Below are 22,196 nucleotides of genomic sequence, written 5' to 3'. Positions count from 1 at the left end.
CCCGAAGTGGGGAACTCGCTTTAAGCCGAGCTCAGTTCTCGCATTCTTAAGAGAAAGGTCTGATCAGCCTAAAAATCTCGAAAGCATAACCACAAGGCCACAAAAGGTTAAAAGCGGACTTTGCAAACCCGCATTTAAATTTTAACCAAACCCCCTTGGGTCGTAACCTAGAAAGGTTTAAAAGCCTCCTCAGGCAAATATCTTGTTCAAAAGAAATTATAAAGCCTCCTTAGGCCAAAAAACAAGTTCGAAATTGAGTTTAAACTAAATGGGACAATCCCCAGTTTAAAGTGGACACAGCCACTACGGATTGACCTCCACCTCGGATCCCGGCTCAGCTTGATCAGATGAAGCTCCCTGACCACCCTCCGCGGTACAACCAACCTCCGGAGTGACCTCCGGTACCATAGGAGCTACGGGCGGGACAACGCCTTCCGTCTCACTTGAGCCTAGAAATAATAATTCCAGTTAATCAAAGGTACAAGTTAAGAAAAAGTAAGCGTCAGGAGCCAAGTGTTACCTGCCCAGTCTAAACCCGATTCGCTTATAGGAGGTGATTCAGTAAAGAATTCCTCGAAGTCAAGCGGGTTGAAGGTCGAAGTGGCAAGAGCTGCCAAGCGACTCCGTTTTTCAGAAAGATTTGTCGACAGTTCGGTCCTTTCTTGCTCATCGGAGAAGTCTGCTTCATGGATTTGATCCAACAGAATCAGGTTGCTCTCATGCTCCTTGATGTCTGACTCCAATTCCGACTTAGTCTTCTCAGTTTGCATGAAGCGAATGGCCCCTTGGATCAACTCCATCCCGCGTCCCTTAACCTCCTTTCTGGCCTTCGATGCCGACCTTGCTAACTCGGAATCACGCAACTTGGCTAGCGCCTTGTACTTCGCATCAAGCTCGATAAGTTGGTTGTTCAGGGTATCGGCGGTTGATTCGGATTCATGAAGTCTACCCTGAACACCAGAAAGCTCGTCCTGGAGTTTGTAATTCCGGTCGTAGTAGTCTTTCAGCTCCCCCTTTACCTGCGCCAGCTCGGATGTTAAATTGTCGACCTTGTCCTCCAGATCGTGCTTGGCGCCAGCCGAAGAATTGAGTTCAGCCTCAAGAGCTGAGAATTTCTTCTTCCACATGTCAATCTCCTTCTCCCGTCCAAGGACCAACCCTTCGTAATGTTCGACCATATCGTTAAGTTCGCTATGAGCCTGGCATTATAAACCCGGGATGGCGAGTCAGTTTGAAGAATGGCAATACAAAAAAAAAACAACAACAAAAACAACAAAAAAAAAAAAAAAACGGAATTAACCCGAGATGAATGATAAGCGTGAAGCAAATAGCGTTCACGAATCGCAGGGCGCCATTTGTTGAAGTCTGGCAAGATCGAACCCGATCGGGTCTTGAAGCATCGGAAGACATTGCCTTCTTTCTCCATAGCTGCGAAGAAGGAAGAGTTGTAAAAATTGGAATTTTAATAGAGACAAAAAGTTTAAGTATGTATAAGTCACCAAACCTGAAAGCGATTTGACTTGAGGGACAAGAGCAGGCTTCAACCTCGAGGAAGCATCTCGAGATTCAGAATCTCCCCTTTTAGGGGATGCACTCCGAGCAGTCTTTTCGCTGACGGGCTGGGAAGAAGAAGACATGTCAACAGGTCGGGGAGGACCCATTGGTTCAGTAGGAGGGGATGATCGAGGTGAACGGTCAGTCCGGGCCCTTGATTTCTCCCTTCGCGGAGACGAGTCATCACGGGACGACTTGTCCCTCTTCTTACGAACCAAATTCTTAAGTGGTTCGTTGCTGAAATCGTCTCGGGGAGGACGAGGAGAATCACGACGAGGAGACCGCTCTCTCCGAGGAGAACGTTCGTCGCGGCGTTCGCGACGAGGTGTTAACCTGTAAGCAGCAACGGATCTGGCTCCCTCGGAGCTGTTGTCGTCAACCAGCAGGGTCCTGCTGTAATCTTTCTTGTCAATAGCGGCCGCAAGGAACGCCTTGTTTTCATCACAAGCCTCTGCTATCGGCTTGGAGAGTTTCTTACGCTGAGCAGCGAGGGCCCGAGCCGACATTCCCTGAGTTGAGGGAGGAGGCGGAAGACGATGAAGTAGATTGGGAGGACTCATCCTGAGTTTCCGGTTGGCCTTGACAAACCGGTCGAGGGTGAATGAATTCCAAAGGGTTTCCCCTTCAAGGATTGTTTTGAAGAACTTGACAAATTCTTCGGTCGGGAGAGTTGAAGCGATGAAAGCTGCGAAATGAAATAACGAATTTGGTCAGTAAAGAAATAATAATGAACAATAAAGGAATATACGACCTAGTCTCTACCAGGTTTCGCAGACCACTTCGATGGAAGTATATCGGAAAGATTCCCAATCGAAGCAGGAGTTTTCTTAATCAGAAACCAAGGATGGTGCCAGTTCTCATCCTTGTTCGGGAGGTGCGAGATGACGTTTCTATTGGCATTTGGGTACGCCGAGAAGTACCCAGTTTTCTTTGACGAACTCCTTACGCTTAGAAGTTCATTCAGCTCGGGGACTCCAATGACGTAGCCAGCCTCCGCCGCAACGGTTATAATCCCGAGGATGGTTCGGAGGAGATTGGGGGTTAATTGAGGTAAGGCTATCTCGAGAGCCGCCAAGAATCGAACTAGGGCTTCGGGAAGGGGGAAGGTCAATCCGCAGCCTTTGAAGTAAATTTCGTAAACACAAAAGTAGCCGACACGGTGGTTCTCCGAAGATTCCGTAGGGTCGGCTATTTGCGCCTCCGCTATGATTTTAGGAGGAATTTGACAGAGCCCCTTTAATCGCTCAAGGGACTGAAGAGTGCAGGTGGATTTGTAATGAGGACCGGCAATATCGTTAGGACGAGTGCATTCATCATTACTAGAGCGCCTCTCGTCATAAGAAGGAGATTCAGGTCTCTCGGAATCGGAAGTCATCGGAGAAAAATGAAAAATTCAAGATCCGGCGAAGAGAGATTTTGTGAAGAAAAGTAGAGAGAGGTTTTGATTAAAGCACAAAAATAAAAGAAGAGAGTAATGGTGAAAAGAAGTTACCTCAAGCTAATGATGAAACCGCCTCGGAAGTTGTGTGGGAAGTGGGAAGGTTTTTTCCCGTTTTAATAGTAATTAATCAATATACGGTCATAATGATGACAGATGTCACTCAGTTAAAAAAGGTTAGTGCCGAAATTAAAGGAGTGATGAGATTTTCGGCGGGAAATCAGAAAGATTCTCGAGCGCAATCTTTGGCCACTTGAGCATTTAAAGTCCTCCGAATTGGAATAGCACTTCGAAGAACTTGGGGGGCTAATTGTTGGTGTCGGATCCCGCACCATAAGTCCGAGACCAACCAAAGATTGCCACGTAGTCAAGATAATGGTCCATAGAGGATAAAGCCCATAGGGACCCATGAACCGAAGGAACGGTCGAAGTGTTTGTCACCACTTCGAGAATCCGAAGTGACTGCACTGTGACATGAGTTCGGTGTAGGAAACACGGGTAAGTCGGTTCAAGGACAATTGGGCCAAAAAGGCGAGGCCCATGAAGATCAGAGTCAACTCAAATTCAAACGTTGAGCATTAAAGTCGAAGAATCAAAACGGACACATTTAAGAGGGAATAATTGTACTTAATTATTCATTTTAATGTTGATTCCCTATGTATAAATATAAAGGCCAATGGCCATGTAAAGGGGACTTCCTCTCAAAAGAAAGAAATACTATAGCAATTTTCGTAGCAATTTAGAAGTTTTTTTACCTATTCATTTTTGTCCCTCAAGAATAATCTTTCCTACTTAATAAAATACTTGAGTGTGTGAATCCGACATCCACAGTTAAGGCCGCCGACCCGACTTTGGTCGTAATCGAGGTAAAGGCCGCGGTATACCCAAACCACAACACTCAAATAAACTTGTTTGCCACTGATAAGGAATGGGGAAACCATTGGACTAAGACGTGCAAGACACCTAAGCATTTCGTTGATCTCTATCAAGAGAGTTTGAAAAGAATCTAGAAGCTCATTTAGTTCATCATTATGAGAATTTAATAAACGAAATATCTAAAGACATGGTTCATTAGCCAAATTGCGGGTATAGCTAAATTTAGTGAAGGCTAAGGGCAGGCCCATGGCAGGCCCATATTCCCAAGGGCACGCATCCTCAGATGCTTCATATTCACCCAGCTCAAAGGGGCTTGTTGAGTTTCAAAGAAATGTGTTTGAATGGTTTCCACATTGAAACTAAGGGTGAAGGGAACAAAGGATTCCCATATATTACTAAGAACACCCAAGACCATGAGAAGGTCTTAGAGACTATACCCGCGTCATAGATCTTTACTATGCCAAGATCAATATGATAAAGGCTAATAAAGTAAACAAAAGGGTTTACTGAGAAATTCACTAATGGCATGACCGGCTTGGCCAGCCTGGTTCGAATATGATGCGTAAATTAATTCAAAGTTCTAAAGGGCACACCCTTAAAGAAAACCGAGTTTTCCCTAAGCACCACACGTGCATAGCCTGTTCACAAGGGAAGCTTATCACTCGACCTTCACCAGTCAAAGTGTCTAAAGAGACCTTAGATTTTCTGGAACGAATTCAAGGAGACATATGTGGTCCGATCCATCCACCTTGTGGAACATTTCGGTACTTCATGGTTTTAATCGATGCATCGACCCGCTGGTCGCATGTTTGCCTATTGTCTTCTAGGAACCAAGCGTTTGTTAGGTTATTGGCCCAAATGATCAGATTGCGAGCCCATTTTCCAGATTTTCCTCTTAAGACCATACGTTTAGATAAATGCTGGTGAATTCACTTCCCAAGCATTTAATGACTATTGTATGGCCATGGGGGTAAGTGTGGAACATCCTGTGGCACATGTCCATACACATAACGGATTAGCTGAATCCCTCATTAATCGAAATCAACTAATTGCTCGACCATTACTCATGAGGTTGCAGCTTCCGGTCTCAGCTTGGGGACATGCAGTTTTACACGCTGTTGAACTAATACGCATTCGGCCATCTAGTGAGCATAGATATTCCCCATCCCAATTGCTAACGGGTCATGAGCCAGACGTTTCCCATCTAAAGACATTTGGGTGTGTCACCTATTTACCCATAGCACCACCACAGAGAGCAAATGATGGGACCTCAAAAGGGGATGGGAATATACATTAACAATGATTCTCCAACCATCATTAAGTATCTCGAGCCAAAGGCCAGATACAAGAATTGTCATCTCAATGAATCCGTTTTCCCAACACTGGGTGGAGAGACTAACAAGCTGGTCAAAGAACTTACATGGAATCAAACATCCTTCACATGGCAAGATCCTCGGACTCCATCAGAGATCCAAAAGACTATATATCTGCAAAAGCTAGCTAAAACAGTTGCCAATATTCCTATAATGACCCAAAAGGAGTAACAAAATCGTACATACCAGCTTGTAATGCACCAGTACGTATTGATGTTCACAAGGAACACAATCAAGTTGCTACAACACGTAAGAAACGTGGTAGACCTAAAAGGTTCCAAAGACAAGAACCCTCGGAAATCAAAGAAAGGTGCAAGGGAAACCGAGAAGGTTCAAGAAACCATAGACATGGCCGGCTAATAGACATAACCCTAAGGTACCAATCAATGAGGTTTGGGACGCCAAACCTCAAGGTCCTGAAGGTGTAAAGAGATCTCTATAAACTATATCATGTCTAGAATACAATGGAACCGAAAAGATGTCGACATCAATGATAATATATTTGCGCACAAGGTAACAACTGAAATGAATGAGGATCAGGAGCCCACGTCTATACTAGAGTGCACTCAAAGACCTGATTGATTAAAATGGTACAATACCATAAAACGTGGAGCTAAGAATCATTAAGAAGAAGAATGTTTTTGGTCCAATACAAAGGATACCATTCAATGTAAAGCCAGTGGGACAAATGAGTCTTTGTGATTGTGTGAAATAAACATAGTGAAAGCGTGATATATCAGACACGGCTTGTCGCACAAGGATTCACACAAAGACCAGAAATAGAGGAGATATACTCCCCTGTGGTGGATGCTAAGACATTTAAATTTTTGCTAAGTCTGGCTATATAAAAGAGAAAGATTTGCGGCTAATGGATGTAATGCCTGCATATTTATATAAGTCCACTGGATAATATATGAGATTACCAGAGGGTATTGAGCTCAAAGATAAGAAAGATTTTCGAGAACAGCACTGCATAAGGCTGGACAAATCCTTATATGGACTGAAACAAAGCGGACGTATGTGGTATAACCGGTTAAGCGAATATCTCATCAGAGAAGGCTATAAAAACGATCCGATCAGTCCATGTATTTTTATCAAGAAGTTTGCAAACAAAGGATTTGTAATCATAGCAGTGTATATGAATGATTTAAACCTCTGGGTAATCGACCAAACAGTTGAGTATATCTAAAGAAAGAATCTGAAATGAAAGACCTAGGCAATAATTAAGTTCTGTTTGGGATTACAACCTGAGTACGTGAATAATGGAATCCTTGTGCATCAAATGGCATACACTGAAAGAGTACTCAAGGAGATTCAATAAGGACCATGCCCGCCCATTGACCAGGCCCAATGGTGGTGAGAAGCCTCAGATTGGATAGTGATCCATTCAGTCCGGAAATGCCATACCTCAGTGCCATAGAAGTTCTAATGAATTTGGCTAGACACACTAGACCAAACATTTGTTTTGCCGTGAGTCTCCTATCTAAATTTAGTTCATGATCAACCCAAAGGCACTGGAAAGGTTTAAAGGAAGATTTGATTAAGTTTTAAAGTCTATTCTTCCTGCGTTGTTTACTTGGGTTTATTCTATACTGATCTAACCAAAGAAGGTCCAGTTTGCTTTGGTTTAGTTTGATTTACTAATGCAGGATATTCATAAGATCAGATTATGGTATGGTCAATGAATAGGAACTATGTGTGGCTTGATCCCTTCCAAGGGTACGTAGGCAGCCTTCCTTAAGGCGCATCTACTACTACATCAAAGACCATCATATTTGAAGACAACGCATCCTGTATTGCTCAACTCAAGGATGGCTACACTAAGAGGGATCGGACGAAGCACATTTTGCCAAAGTTCTTCTTCACTCATGAATTACAGAAGGACGGTCAGGTCAAAGTTCAACAGATCCGGTCAAGTGAGAATTCAGCCGACCTATTCACCAAATCATTGCCGACTTCAACGTTCCGGAAGCTCATTCATCAGATCGGGATGCGCGGACTTAAGGATCTACAGTGATGCTCAAATCAGGGGGAGTAATGCATGTTGTACTCTTTTTCCTTCACCATGGTTTTGTCCCACTGGGTTTTCCTAGTAAGGTTTTAATGAGACAACATTCCCCAGCGCATTATAGAGATCCCGGTTTAGTATCGGGCACGGTTATGTCTTCCAAGGGGAAGTGTTATAAACCATATAGATGGACTCCATAACCGGCCCATGGCCCATTAGGGTTTTACCTTATTCTCTGTATCCTGCTATTATCCTTGTATATATATCCCTTATTCTATTAATGAAAGACACAGTTCACAACAAAGCAAAATTATTAAGTGGCGAAAAAGTTAGTAGTTGATAAAAATACATCTCTTCAACAAGAAACTGTTACACTTACAAAATCTATTAGACCGTAAAAAAAGAAGAGTCAAGAGGTGTTAGCGAGAAGGAGGAGAAGAAAAGAAAATGACAAGGAAATAAACGAGAAAACCAGCTACAAGTATTCCTCCGTACACCAACGTTTGGTAAGACTTGACTCCAACTGTGTATTTGTACTCTATCTTACAACATCTCATGTTCTCTCTTTCTGTTTCCAGTACATGTTCTACGTACCTGCAACCATTTTTACATTTTGTTTATTCTACAGTAAAAAACAGAAAGAAAACAAAATGTTTCCAAACTTACTGTTGTGTAAACATGGTGGTCTGAAGAATCTCTGAGCTGTTAAGATGAGCATCGTATAGCTTGTGGTCGTATAGCAAAGAAGATAGATCCACTAATTGTTCTTCTACAGTCTGTTGTTATAATAATAATAACAGACACACAAAAATAGAGTGTAAGAGAATAATCCATCTGGTAGAAAAAACTAAAATTGTAGAGAGTTTGTTTATCACTTACGTCTAGATATTTCTCTAATCTTTCGACTAGCTCGTGTGGGAAAGGCTCAGGCAATGTGGTTGTCTTTTTGTAGAACTTCTCCACCCATAGCTCCGTTTTGGTTTTGTTCTTTTTATCTTTCACTGGCTCGCCTAGTGGAGTCTTGAGGTATTCAGATGCAAAGTTTTGTACTGCCTACACATTAATAGCACCAACCAGAACTGATTAATTCTCTGCGGAGGAAACTAAAAAATTTACTAGTTGCAGCTGGTTTACCTCTGATGTTTCACGGATTTTGCGTAGAGCAGAATCAACCCGTGCATAAATAGTATTCCTCTGCGGATTTAAGATACAATATCTCACAAGATTCAGAAGGATTTAAATGCTAGTTTATATTCAGAAATCATAATGATTGGACTCACCAGTGCAACATCTTGAAGCATTTGACTGATTAGAGAGACGTTTGAGAATGGTCCAAACGGGTGACAACCGGCTGCCCAAAGCCAATTCGTGATAGGTCTTTCATGCGCGTGAGAGGTCTTTTCATATGGTGCACTTACACCGCCTAAAGCAGAAGCTATACCTGCAAGTATATGTCGCTGTACCTGTGATGGGACAGCATGTTGTCTCTCTGTTTCAGAAACATAACTGCAAAAACAAGAGATTAAAATCGATATGATTGACAGGATAGCAGGTTTATCATTGTTTTCTACTTTCTTCGGTTTGAGTTTTGCTCACCTCAAAGGTATTTTCTCGTTTAGATGCTGAAGCACAATGACAACATCACTGGTCGCCCACACGAGGCTCTCATCTTCCATCATGAGCATTGGATCCACATCGGCTAATGAGAGTATAAACCTATAAATTGATCAAAGATTTGTATCAGTTGCGGTTTATGTTGAAAGTGTAATTCACACTTAATTATGGGATATAGCTTGGCCAGTGTAGTGAATAATCTGATCAGCTGGTTTCTATTAATAAACTCACACTGGAATAACTCTTGTTCCATAAGTGCGGTAGAGGTCGCCTTTTTTCTTAACGACGTTTTTTTTCTTTCCCTTCTGAAGTTTTGAGCTATAAGATGACCAGAGAGGCTTGTGCTTTACTATGGAATCACCTGAACCTTCAGATTCATCATCCCAGCTCTGAGTACAAAAAGTATGGAATATTAGCCATGAAAGAAACAACACTTGTGAAACAAATTTGCATAAAAATTTTAGAGATTTACCTGGCGGAGAAAATATTTATTAGAAAGCCCAGGGTCAGACACGTCGAGCAAACCAGCAGCGAGAACATCAGTAGACCTTTCCATCTCCTGCAACGGCCAATAAAAAATCACACGAGACTTCACTGGTTGGAACAGTAACAGCAAGTTAAGAACTATTTTTTCCTAGCTTTAACCTAACTCGCAAACCACAGTTGCCAGCAATTGAAACTCACTTCTTTGAGGATAGCACCATCTAGGTATGTTTTGGTATGCACATGAAATCTTCCGTCCTTCTTAGTTTCTTGAAGGGAATGCCCACGCATGGCTTTTGAGACAGCAATAGCTAATTTCTCATGACGATGTAATGGATGAGCCCCTCCAACGATCACTACTTCTTGCCCATGATGAATCATTTTCTTTACCTACAAAGACTCGGGACAGTTAGTATGTGAAAACCAATAGAGTCAAATCCTTGAGTATACTTTGGAAAATATTATGGCCGCTAACTTTCAGATAGCGGTAAACTTGGCAAACATGTCTTTTTACTAATCATATTGACTTATAGGGATGAAAACACCATTTAGAGAACAAAAGAAAAGATAACAACTTCTAGTATTTTTTGAACATCTTTCATTTAACGCAAGAAGTTTTTACCTCGGATTCTATCTCTTCAATATTTATGCTGTAGTTTTGTCCTCTTTCCATGATATTATATCGATTGTGGTTTTGGAGCACAATGATAGGTACCAGCACCCTAGTTGCTAGATCAACCGTCTCAAACCTAGAAGTTGGCACAATGCACTCAGAATGAATCATCTAAGCATAATTTTCATAGCTAGAAGGAAGTAAAGTCTCACATATCATATTACCTGACATCAGGAGCTATGACATGCTCAATTGTAGTAGCTACTAACGCTGCTAACTGACCAGAAAATATATCATGGGTAGACTGATGACCAACAGGACTAACATTTCCTGGAAGCACTATGTTTCGTATCCTTGGCACTGTTCTGGGACTAACACTTCCCTCTTCAGTTTCAATCTTCCCATATGTACAAGGCCCCGCAGACAAATCTATGACAACATATCTATCAAGAAGGGAAGATATATCAGAAGTAAAATCAGGTTGAGAGCTTAGATGAAAAATTATAGCAGATAAGAACAGAAATAGTTACGCCAACAATATCTTGAATATTAATTTTAGAACCAAAGAGCTGATTACTACAATAATCTATGATTACCAAAGTGAAATGAAGGAAAAAATAAGTGCATATCTCCTTTTTATTCCTCTAAAGCTTTTTGTTTTTCTTTTTTTCTGGCCTATATATAATCAACAAAGGGACAATGATATCTCACATCCATTTTAATGGCATATATTGATGATACCTAGATAGATGTAATACTTTCAGAATAGGGTGGTAATTGTTTGATCACATCTATGGCACAATCATTTCACTCATAGGGATAACAAAGAGATACCAAGGGAAAACCCACTGAGTAATTTTGTCCACATTTTACCGCAACAAGAAAAGAAAACAAAGATGAGTTTACCTGCCTGATCCAAGCCAAACTTGGGATGCTCCTCCACCATTGTATCTATATCGATAAATGTAGTCTGCCTCTTGTTTCTCCTTGTCTACATCACTAAGCTCTGGTAGCTTTGCAAACATCAAGCTGTCTAGATCAATCTCTGTATTTCGAGGATCCATTCTTACCTGAATATTGAGTTAAGAAAAGAAAGGGGCATTTATAGAACCCAGCAGGACAGAATCAATTACCGAACAAATGCAAACATGAAAGGAAAAAAAGCAACTGCAAGAACAAAGAGAAATATGAGGGTTATAAACCCAAGAAGGCAAAAAAAAAATACAAGTACATGTAGAGCATTTGGACAATCTGCATACCATATGCAAGATACAAGAAGTAAGAAGAGCACTGGAAGCAATACCTTATCAAAATTCACAACAAATATGGCACTTGGTATAGGTTTATCCGCCGTGGCTGCTGATCCAGCTCCCACATCAATATCAAATATATACGAGTAAAGCTGGTTAAATGCGGACTCAACTTTTGTTGCCTCTACGTCAAAGGCAGGTAAGTGTCTTCCAAAATCAGTCTAAATGCAAAAATAATTTTGCAGCTTAGCATGATATACACTAACATGTAGAATTTATAGCAATGAAATTTACATTCATAAACATATTTTTATATGTAATTAGAATGATTATGAGAAAGAGTTAAATTTGAGATGATTAGATCACAGCAACCTCTAGTGCAGTTCCAGCAGGCACCATGGCTTCTTTCACTGCCTTCTCCAGAGCTATTAATTCAGGTTGCCCACTCTAGACAAAAAAAATAAAGATGAACATTTACGTAAATGGGGAATACAACGAAATTCTTGGCATCAGGATACAGTAAAACTTAACATTGAGTGCAAACAACTGCATTTACAGTAATAATCTGCTGGAGACGCAAAATGCAAATCAGCAAAAGCAAATACAAGAATCCAGAACTTGCATAGAAATATTATCCAACATATATAATATTGGATGTTGAAGCATAAACAAGACAAAATTCGTGAAGACTGGTTTAAGATTAATAATTACTCACAGGAAAGATATTATAAACAACTCGATGCTCGATATCAAGTGGCTCCCCTGTCTCTTGGCATGAAGGCCTATGTGTTGAGAAACTAGCTCTTAAGAACTCCCCTAATTTTTGAGGATCCACGGAATACCTGTAACCTCCATCTCCATTCAGACCTACAAGCACTATATTCACTTCCAAAGGAACCTGAAATGGTACCTGCCAAAATAATAGTAGAGGAACATAAACAAAACAAGTTTCAGTGAAATACAATTCTCAATGTGTTACCCAAAATTAGCCAATCTAACAACCATATGCACGAACAAAGCTATGATCATAATCATGAAGCAACAAGAACGCTTTTAATTGCACTTCGGTGATTCTATAAAACCAAATTACTCAACGATTTCTTCTTCTTCTAGCTAATCCAGACTAACTGATGATGATGGAGATTTTTACCTCGGCACGGGAGTGAAGCATACGGCGAACATCGGATCGAACACTCTCTCGTACGTCAAGGAAAGCGCTGTGATGCCAGTGAGGATGACCTGGCTCGCGGCGGAAAGGTTGCTGAGCCGACTCGGTACGGGAAACGAGTCCGCTTAGAACCGAGAGAAAGACGACGAATAGGAGAGAAGAAAACGAAGTCGATCGTGAATCCGATCTCAACTCCATGACTGAAAGAGACAACCGGAGATTTTGCTCACCTCCCGATTTTGGACTGGACTGGAGAGAGTCGCTACAAGTCGAGGAAGGAGAAATGGGAAGATTGAGGCTAATTACTAATTTAACCTCAATTCTTTTTCTTTTTTTCATTTTACCCTCAATGCCTATGTATGTGACATTGTGACCTGCTTTGCCTATATGTGATGGCTATAATCACAGGATTTCAGGTGGAGAATCAGAGAAAGAAAGTGAAGCAGAATAAGTACATTATTATAGGGGAGAGTTTGAAAGGAAGCTGTTGGGCCATTATGGCGTATCGGCGGGTCGCAAGTCGAGCCTGAGACTTAGCAGGAATGCAAACAGAGGAAATAATATACAAATGGGAAACGGATACATGCTCAGATGGTTGTTGTAGTATTTGCTCTCAATGAGTATCTGAAACGCTAGCTGTCCTGTTTAGTGGACTGGTATATGTCATCTTGTCTTGCATTGTGTGACCACAATAACTTGCAATTAGCTGAAAGAAATGTGTTTCCAATGATGCTGTAGTATTCTCTCATATAAAGAGAAAAAGGTATACTCTGTGGAGTCAAATATTGAGTAAATGATGTTGAGAGAATGATGGAGAAACTCCTTCAGTGCTAGCTCTGGCAAATCTGTCTTGGTTCAGACACAAGTTGATTGGTAGGATGTGATTTTTAGATAAGTTAAGATGGTGTGATTATCTGAATTTGGATTGAATAGAAAGTACAATATCACATAATTGATGTGATTGGTACTAGTGTTGTAAAGAATGTAAATAGATAATGGTTAAGATACTCTTCATGTACTATTGACTCAAATATTAGTTTTCCCAAAATGACTCAAAGAGATGTGATGGTCAAACCCCCTCAGCAACAAGATCCTCGAGCTCTTTTGCTAAAGGTTCCCCTCTTTTCTCCCTTTTGCTAGCTATAAGTTGCATAATACGCTTGAGCTCGATTGCTAAAAAATTTATCAATTCTCTATTTTGCTAAAAAAAAATCATATCTCTTGGAGAAATCAAAAGTTTTTTTTTACAATGTTGTAAATTTGCAATAATGTTCAAATTGGAAGAATGTCACATAAAAAAACAATGGTAAATTACAAGTTTACCCAAAGATTTTAGCTGAAAACAATAGAGAAAAAATATCGTCACAGCTTACGACGATATTGGAAGCAACAAGCAACGTGTCACTTCTCATGTCGTCGTTTTCCCCAAGAAATATCCAAACTAAGCACCCAGTTACCTCACGCCACGTGTTTACTCACACTCCTTTAAACAAGCTCGTAAACTGTTTCCTCTTCTTGTCCCCAAAGTCTCTTCTTCCTTATCTCTCGGAAACCCAAGAAGAATGGATCGTGTGGTCTTCTTCTTCCTCATCGCAGCCACGTTACTAGCAGTTTCTCTCGGATCCGCCGTCATCTCAGGCGAGGTAAACTACGGTTTCGTTAACCCGATCAGGCAAGTCGTCCCGGAGGAGAACGATGAACATCTCCTCAACGCAGAACATCACTTCTCTCTATTCAAATCCAAGTACGAGAAGACTTACGCGACTCAGGAAGAGCACGATCATCGGTTCCGTGTCTTCAAAGCTAACTTAAGGCGAGCTAGGCGGAACCAGCTTCTAGATCCATCTGCTGTCCACGGCGTCACGCAATTCTCAGATCTTACTCCGAAAGAATTCCGCCGCAAGTTTTTAGGGCTGAAACGCCGAGGGTTTCGTCTTCCTACTGATACTCAGACGGCGCCGATTCTTCCGACTAGCGATCTTCCGACGGAGTTCGATTGGCGTGAGCAAGGAGCCGTCACACCTGTTAAAAACCAGGTTTGTTGAGGTTTCAAATTCGAATGGTTCAGCTTTGTAATCGTTCATGGATCGTAGAGAGTGGAAGTGAATATGTGTTTTTGGATTGTGAATAGGGTATGTGTGGTTCATGCTGGTCTTTTAGTGCTATTGGAGCTCTTGAAGGAGCACATTTTCTAGCGACTAAAGAGCTTGTTAGCCTCAGTGAGCAGCAGCTTGTAGATTGTGACCATGAGGTTTGTTTCCTTTATAGATTGTTTTTTCCCATTTGATGTGTTTTGGTGAAGTGGTTGTTAATTTATATATGTTTCTTGCTCTTTTTGCAGTGTGATCCAGCACAAGCCAATTCATGTGACTCTGGTTGCAGTGGAGGACTAATGAACAATGCTTTTGAGTACGCTCTCAAAGCTGGTGGTCTTATGAAGGAAGAAGACTATCCTTATACAGGACGTGACAATACCGCTTGCAAATTCGACAAGAGCAAGATTGCTGCGAGCGTTTCTAATTTCAGCGTTGTCTCTTCAGATGAAGACCAAATCGCTGCTAATCTAGTCAAGCACGGACCTCTAGCTAGTAAGTTTGAAAAACTCTTTTTACCTTGTTACTACTAATTTAAGAATTGGAGATTTAATAACACATGGTCTCTTTGTTGTTCAAACAGTTGCTATCAATGCGATGTGGATGCAAACATACATAGGAGGAGTCTCGTGTCCATATGTATGTTCAAAGAGCCAAGACCATGGAGTGCTCTTGGTTGGATTTGGTTCATCGGGTTATGCACCAATCCGTCTTAAGGAGAAGCCTTATTGGATTATCAAGAACTCGTGGGGAGCGATGTGGGGAGAGCATGGTTACTACAAAATCTGCAGAGGACCTCATAATATGTGTGGTATGGACACTATGGTATCTACTGTTGCTGCTGTTCATACCTCACCCAAGTAGAATTATTAGGACGCTACTTGTCCTTGTGTATATGTATATGTATGTATGGTTGCATAAACACACTATGAACTGTTATTGTTAGTATTGTCTCTCTGTTTCAGCTTGGGGGTATTATCTTTGTAGCATCGAATGCTCAAGATGATATGATTATCAACTTATTATAAGTTGGAATAACAGAATTTCTATATGTTTTATACTATTATGTTTGAAACAATGAAACTCCATGAGTCATAAGAAGACAGAACATCAGCAAGAGCTAAGTTTATTTGTTTTATTTTCTTGTCAATACAAAGACTTATTCCAAGGATAACAAATATCAAACTGCTTAGTTCCATCGTTAAACCGACAAGGTCCGGTTTTCCTTATCTTCCACACACACTTCTCGCACCAGTTATCACCGGAGCTATCTCGATGGTCTTTATATATATCGAACGAATGCGATTCATTTGGCCAATCAAAATTACAAAAATACAACGTCCTTCCAAAGAATTGACGCCCGAATCTAAAAGACCACGACTCACCTGATTGCAAAGTCCGGTTACCAAGATCATCGTCTTTTGATTTACAATGATAGAGTAACGTTAGCTGATTACCGAGATCGTTAATGATTTCTACGGTTATTTTCCCGCCAGGAAACAGAGAATTGGTTGATGATGGATCGTTGGGAACCGGACTGTTGTTATTTTGGTCGGCTTGTGATAGTTTTGTGGTTATGAAGATAATCAGTATGAATATTGGTAGATATTGTTTTGGAATATTCATTTTTTGTATAGGACAGAAGGTTTAAGCTAACACGATGCTGTTTGTAACTGTCGTATGAGTTATATAAATGTGTTGCTGCTACAAATCAACGATCATTTACACTGACTTTCACAATATTCTATCCGAATATACCGTTTTCTTAAAATGGATGTATGTGGTCAAATTTAATTAACTTATTTAGGTATGTCAATTATGAGTATCTTTTTTTTTCTTTTTTTTCTGGTCAACAACTTTGTTAGATTGACTTAAACAAGCCAATGCTGAAGAATATTGTTTACATAGGTTATAACTATGAGTATTTTGGTTTTGAAAACAAAGGAAACCTTTAAATGTTACATTTACATAGTTTTCCAATTTATTTATTTTATCTCTTTTGTTGCACTTGCACCCCTTTTTATTGGGCACACTTCACTAATAAGCTCTAAACCGAGGCTTGGGGAATGAATTTCATAAATTCTACCAGATTTTTTCTGTAAGAATCTAAGAGCATGATTATAGGTAGTCTCTTAGAAATATTTCTTAGCAATATTTAAGTAATTTTTTTGTAAAAAGTGAGTGTTAAGAGACAGTATTTTTGAGTTAAGATTTTTGTGTGATTAATGGTAGGCTCTTAACATGTGGTTCTTAGAAAAAAAAATATTAATATAAAAATAAATTTATAATTATAGAAAATTTAATAATTGTTGTAAATTAAAAAAATTAAAACATACATGAGATACAATTTATAACATAAAGCACAATAGTTTTAAACTTGATTTCCGGAGAATTTTGTCCATATATGCTCGACCAAATCCTTAAGAACAAAAATTGTTTTGGTTTTGTAGATATTTGGTTTATGTGTTTTGGTTTTGTGGATATTTGGTTTATGTGTTTTGGTTTTGTATGCAAGTCTTGGATATATGTTTTGGTTTTGTATGCACGTCATGGTTTTGGCTACTATACAAGAAGTTTAAGTGCTATACAATCCGACAATGTACTATACAAAACGTTTCTATACAATCATAACATATACAAAAAAAAAATATATGTTGTCATTTAATTCTATACAATCATATATGTTCTTAGAGAAAAAAAAAATTAATTTAAAAAGAAATAAAATAAACAATTTTAATTTTAGAAAACTTAATAAGAACAAGTTATATAGAAGAGTGCAAATTTAATTTTAGAAAACTTTTGTTAATCAAATCAGATGAGGAATGCATAAGAACAAGTTAATTATTGTTTTTCCAATCACAATTTGAAGACAAGAGACTTTTGCTGTAATAAAATTGTTTAGTCCACGAGTTCTTTTTGTTTACGTAAAGATAGTAAAAAAATATCATGAGGTCTCTCTTCCATGTACATGATTCTGAACAACACTCTTCTCTTCCCAAACTACATTTGAACAAAACATGTATTGCATAAATGGAATTCAAACATGAATATCTATCTCAATGAATTTTTTTTTAAAATGAACTTCGCTCTAGATCGGATTTCCTTTCCATAAAATTGGCCGATCAATCCATATTTCTAATCCATATTTTCGACATGAAGAGAATCCGAATTTCAATAAATTAAGGGTTTCAAGCTTCACTGATCCGACCCGACCCTAACCCTATATTTTCATCTCCACGAACCTAAACATCACAACAAAATTCGATTCCTAATCTAAAAACGTTACAATTAGTGAAACAATTAGGTTTTAACATATCTTAGACTTCATTTTCTCCCATTATCCATTATCTGATTTCCCATTCTTCCAGGCCTCACAAGCGCAGGATCGAGAATGTCTGGTCTGTTTGTGGAAGCAATCGAAGAGATGCGAAAGAGAGAGAGAGAGAGAAGGAAGAGAGAGGAACACGGGTAGAATATTTCAGTGGTTTCTCCTATCCTTCCAGGCCACCGATTGTTTCCGATTTGCACCAAATCGCCTCTGGTTTCGCAGTCGTCGAAGCGTAAAAGAGAGAGACAGAAACACAAAAATGACACGTGTGCGCCTCTTAGGTGAAAAAATGTTCCTTAGTTAAGGAACGTTCCTTAACTATAACACCCATTTATCATTTAATTTTTAATCTCTATTTCCTAAGATTCAGCCTAAGAACCCACCGTTAATGGTGCTCTAATAAGGAAATGAAGATTTATTTTCCAATTATACATATGTCTTAAGCTTAGATACGTCGGATCTCAAAACTAAATAGAGGTACCCAACTTTACTTGAATTGCGTTACACTTATCAAGCAAACAAAGATATTATTGAAAACACTAATAAAATGTCAATTAAGATAATGGTACAAAGTTTTATTTAAGATCCATAGAAAGAACTGTCTACAACTTTGAAGTAGGTTTCTTGGATCCACGTCCAGCTATAAACTCCTGCATCTTCTTAAACTGTTCCTTCGTCATCCCACTGTAATACGCGTGAGCTCTCTCCTACGAATTCAAGAACAGTTTTAGACTCTCAATCACAATCACAAATTGATCAAGAAGTTAAAAAATGGCAGAATGTTTAACCTTTTCGAGTGTGAGAGCATGTCCAAGATCAAGCTTTAGTCCATCATTGATAACGGATTTAATCCTAAGAACCATGCCTTGTTCATTCTTGATTATAGCCTCTGCGATTTCTCTAGCTTTCTTCAAAGCTTCTCCTTCTTCAACCACATGGTTAACAAACCCTAACTTCCCAGCTACGTCAGCTGTCAATGGCATCGATGTTAAAGAAACTTCTCGAGCTTTATTTGCTCCGATGATCCTCGACAGCTTCTGAGACAAACCCCATGAAGGAAATATCCCAAACCTTCAAAAACAAAAACAGAGGATTCACATTCATATCATCAAAAATGATTCATTTCAAGAAAACACACTATTTATGCATAAGAGGAACAGAATTTTAGATGTTGAATTGAGGCAAAAAGCTTCAGAACAATATGATTTATATGAACGAAGCTAAATCTGACCTAATTGCTAGATTCAATTCTCATGATCCCCAAAAGAGAACATTGAAACGACGTCGTAAGAGAAGAAATCAACCTGGCGTGAGTATCCATGAACTTAGCTCCTCTAGAAGCGACCAAAATATCACAGGCCAAGGCTAGCTCGAACCCAGCGGTGATGGCGAAACCGCTAATAGCTCCGATGATCGGTTTTCGTAACCGCTCCATCTGCACAACCGGGTCGGTTTCCGGATCCTTCACGTCTCCCTTGAAAACAGACTCCGCCGCAGTCAAATCAACGCCAGAGCAGAAAGATCGACCCGATCCGGTGAATATCACGACCTGGACTGATTCGTCGGAGTCCATATCCTTAAATGCCTTGGCGAGATCCACCATCATCGCTCTCGTGAGCGAATTGAGAGATTTCGGACGGTTGATTGTGATGATGGCGATCCCGCCTGATTCCTTCTTCACCTGGATGAGATATTCCGATATTGTTTGATCCATTTTCGACGATTCCGATTACTATGAACGGATTTCGAATTTTCCGATCGGGTTTTTAAATTTAGTCAATCAGGAAGAGATGACGAAGAACTTGGGTTAGTGTGCCATTGTTTTGTCGTTAGTAAACTACGTGTCGTTTTGCCGCTGTTTAGACGCTGCGTATTTTGTTACTAGAACATGAAAACTACGTGTTCTTTCTTTTTCCTTTTGAGCTCCATTCATTAACCTTGTGGTGTATAGTTTTTCTAACAAAAAAATGAAGATAAAAAAGTCTGGTGAAACTTTTTAAGATAGAAAAATTAATGAACATGAAATTGTTTATAACTAGATGAGAGGCTAAATAATTGATATGTAGTCATGTACATTAGTTTTAACTGTTCACTAGTGATTTAATAATGTTCTTATGTGATTTTGTGGATGGGTTTATGCTTAATTAGTAGCTGAAATAATAATAAAAAGAGATTGTTTCACGCCGTTTGAATCTTGCAGTTTGATTTTGTTCACTTGTAAGAACTGGATAATGATTTATGTGACTGGTTTAAGCTTTTAGCTGGATTATATATAAGTTGATTCATAGAGTAGAACAGATTATTTATACAACGATACAAGTTAAACCTATAAATTCTAAAGCTTTTCAATTTTAACAGCTAAACAACGATATAAGTTAATTTCAAGTTAGCTAGACCAGCATGTTATGTGAGCGAGATCACTGCAGTGTCGACATAATCAGCACAGCCATTTACCGTCAAATTTGTTATGAAATTTTCTGATTATTGTAGGAAATTAAGGTTATGTAATATGTCATTTAAAGTTTGGTTAAATAAATTACAGATCATGATATAATGATCATTTAAATTTTAGTTGCTTGTTCTTCTGATAATGGTTTTTTGTTCGACAGAAAATATGAATTTTTAATTTCTGTGAATGTCATGGTACAAACATGGTTAACACCATGGTGGAGGGAAGTCAATACAACTTGGAATAGAAATATTGTTATAAGGACATATACTAGCTAAAATAGGTGCAACTTCATTACAAGTTTCGATGACTATACATGTAGCGAATAAATTTAGATGCATAATACTATCTGTTAGAGTCCCACATCGGAAAGAAATAAAATCCTTGGGCAATATATATAGTATGAGGCAAACCTCCTCCCTTGATCTAGCTTTTGGGTGTTGATTTAGGCCTATTACTAATATGGTATCAGAGACAGGTTCAACTTTCTCGAAAGTGGGCTACCATCCGTGGATGTCCAGTCCCACAAACTTCACGCTTCAGATGTCCAGTCCTGAGCGTGAGGGGGGTGTGTTAGAGTCCCACATCGGAAAGAAATAAAATCCTTGGGCAATATATATAGTATGAGGCAAACTTCCTCCCTTGAGCTAGCTTTTGGGTGTTGAGTTAGGCCCATTACTATACTATCTGACTTCCTTGCACAACTTTATAGCAGAAATGTCCTCGTCCAATCTTTGAAGCGTCTTTGTTAAGGTTTGAAAATCACCCTCAAAACTTATCTACCCTATGCTCCATATGTTTTTTTTTTTTTTGAATACCCATGCTCCAAATGTTTTGAATTACATTTAACAAGGTTATTGCTTCAGCTTCTAGTGATAATAAAGTGTATCCTACAAACGTTGTACCCTAATGCTTTGGAGTTCCATGATGATCTTTATTTAGTACCAAGTAGCAACATAATTGATTTTTTTTTCACGATATGAACAACGTTTTTGGCATGTTTCATCCATCTTTATTCCCCTTGAATATAATCTTGTAGTTGTACCTAGAGCTTAAGAAAGTATACACCACATGTTTTAGCTTTGATACAACAGAAAACTTCCAAACTTCTAATTTAAATTCGGGATATATCGCCATTAGATTCAGGTTCTTGAATATCAACTTTATATCCGGAAGGTACCAAATAAACTCCATCAGTGTTGTAGCTCCAAACAATTCGATTCGACAAAAAAAGACTTGGGAGTAGGAGGATCAGGTATTTCTGTTTTATCCTTCAAATGTTGTTTACTGTGCAGACTTAGTAGTGTCCTCAAATTTGGTATTTTTGTACTATAGAGATTGCGTGCTGCGTGCTTTAATCAATGAGCTTGAGTCTCTGAAACCGGAATTCAACCGGCTAGTGGTTAAGCTGAATAGAGCCGAGGATGACGAAGATTTGAAGTGGGCTATAATTTCCTAAGTACTTGGTATAACTGACGCATTCGTGTACAAACGTCTCCTTTTAGTCGAGTTTGTATTCACAACCTCTCCTTTCGGTCGAGTTGCTAAAGCACCTCTCTCACTATCAAACAGCTCGCCCTACGGTGATCATCAGGTTGGAAGTGATCTCCTGATCGTATCATATATATAGTTAGATGATGTTGAATGGCCTCCTTCCCATACTGCAGACCTGATATTAACAAGGTCTAAATCTTGGAATTTGTATTGAATATATAATCTAGGATTTCTTTTTCATTAAGTTAATCATCGCGTCTTCAAAATCCGTAAAAGTCTGGACTATTTGGCATTAAAATAAAAATTCAGAATTTAATCCAAAAATACTAATATTTGATTAAAATTTATAGATTGTTTTTTAATTGTCAAAGTCAGTAGTTAACTAATTAAATTGATGATCAGAAATGTATAAGACTAGAATTTAACCCGCGGTACACCGCAGAGGTATATTTTTT

The 22,196-nt window shown here is 39.2% G+C and overlaps 4 protein-coding genes across 4 annotated transcripts; 1 reads left to right on the top strand and 3 right to left on the bottom strand.

Annotated features, from left to right (window-relative positions):
* Positions 1-7,542: 7,542 nt before the first annotated feature.
* LOC9306246 lies at positions 7,543-12,671 on the bottom strand. The gene is made up of 16 exons (XM_021018733.1): positions 12,360-12,671; positions 11,925-12,119; positions 11,582-11,656; positions 11,263-11,430; positions 10,866-11,029; positions 10,184-10,402; positions 9,969-10,095; positions 9,548-9,736; positions 9,336-9,422; positions 9,095-9,252; positions 8,846-8,965; positions 8,530-8,755; positions 8,384-8,443; positions 8,129-8,302; positions 7,916-8,025; positions 7,543-7,843 (listed from the first exon to the last, which is right to left on the bottom strand). Exons 1-16 carry the CDS (start codon positions 12,573-12,575, stop codon positions 7,669-7,671), a joined length of 2,463 nt encoding a protein of 820 aa, XP_020874392.1. The 5' UTR covers positions 12,576-12,671; the 3' UTR covers positions 7,543-7,668.
* A 1,022-nt stretch (positions 12,672-13,693) lies between these two features.
* LOC9304225 (probable cysteine protease RD19C) lies at positions 13,694-15,548 on the top strand. Its single transcript, XM_002870128.2, has 4 exons — positions 13,694-14,413; positions 14,509-14,628; positions 14,719-14,965; positions 15,054-15,548. The coding sequence occupies exons 1-4, from the start codon at positions 13,940-13,942 to the stop codon at positions 15,332-15,334; spliced, it is 1,122 nt and encodes a 373-aa protein (XP_002870174.1). The 5' UTR covers positions 13,694-13,939; the 3' UTR covers positions 15,335-15,548.
* A 40-nt stretch (positions 15,549-15,588) lies between these two features.
* LOC9304224 (S-protein homolog 2) lies at positions 15,589-16,168 on the bottom strand. Its single transcript, XM_002868106.2, has one exon. The coding sequence runs from the start codon at positions 16,094-16,096 to the stop codon at positions 15,617-15,619; it is 480 nt and encodes a 159-aa protein (XP_002868152.1). The 5' UTR covers positions 16,097-16,168; the 3' UTR covers positions 15,589-15,616.
* A 2,091-nt stretch (positions 16,169-18,259) lies between these two features.
* On the bottom strand, positions 18,260-19,660 carry LOC9306245 (probable enoyl-CoA hydratase 1, peroxisomal). Its single transcript, XM_002868105.2, has 3 exons — positions 19,103-19,660; positions 18,587-18,869; positions 18,260-18,505 (listed from the first exon to the last, which is right to left on the bottom strand). The coding sequence occupies exons 1-3, from the start codon at positions 19,510-19,512 to the stop codon at positions 18,401-18,403; spliced, it is 798 nt and encodes a 265-aa protein (XP_002868151.1). The 5' UTR covers positions 19,513-19,660; the 3' UTR covers positions 18,260-18,400.
* Between the last annotated feature and the right edge of the window lie 2,536 nt (positions 19,661-22,196).

Source organism: Arabidopsis lyrata (genome assembly GCF_000004255.2).
Source record: "Arabidopsis lyrata subsp. lyrata unplaced genomic scaffold ARALYscaffold_7, whole genome shotgun sequence".
Lineage (NCBI taxonomy): Eukaryota > Viridiplantae > Streptophyta > Magnoliopsida > Brassicales > Brassicaceae > Arabidopsis > Arabidopsis lyrata.
The sequence above is the reverse complement of the archived record's forward strand: the minus strand, read 5'-3'. Positions and strand labels throughout refer to the sequence as shown.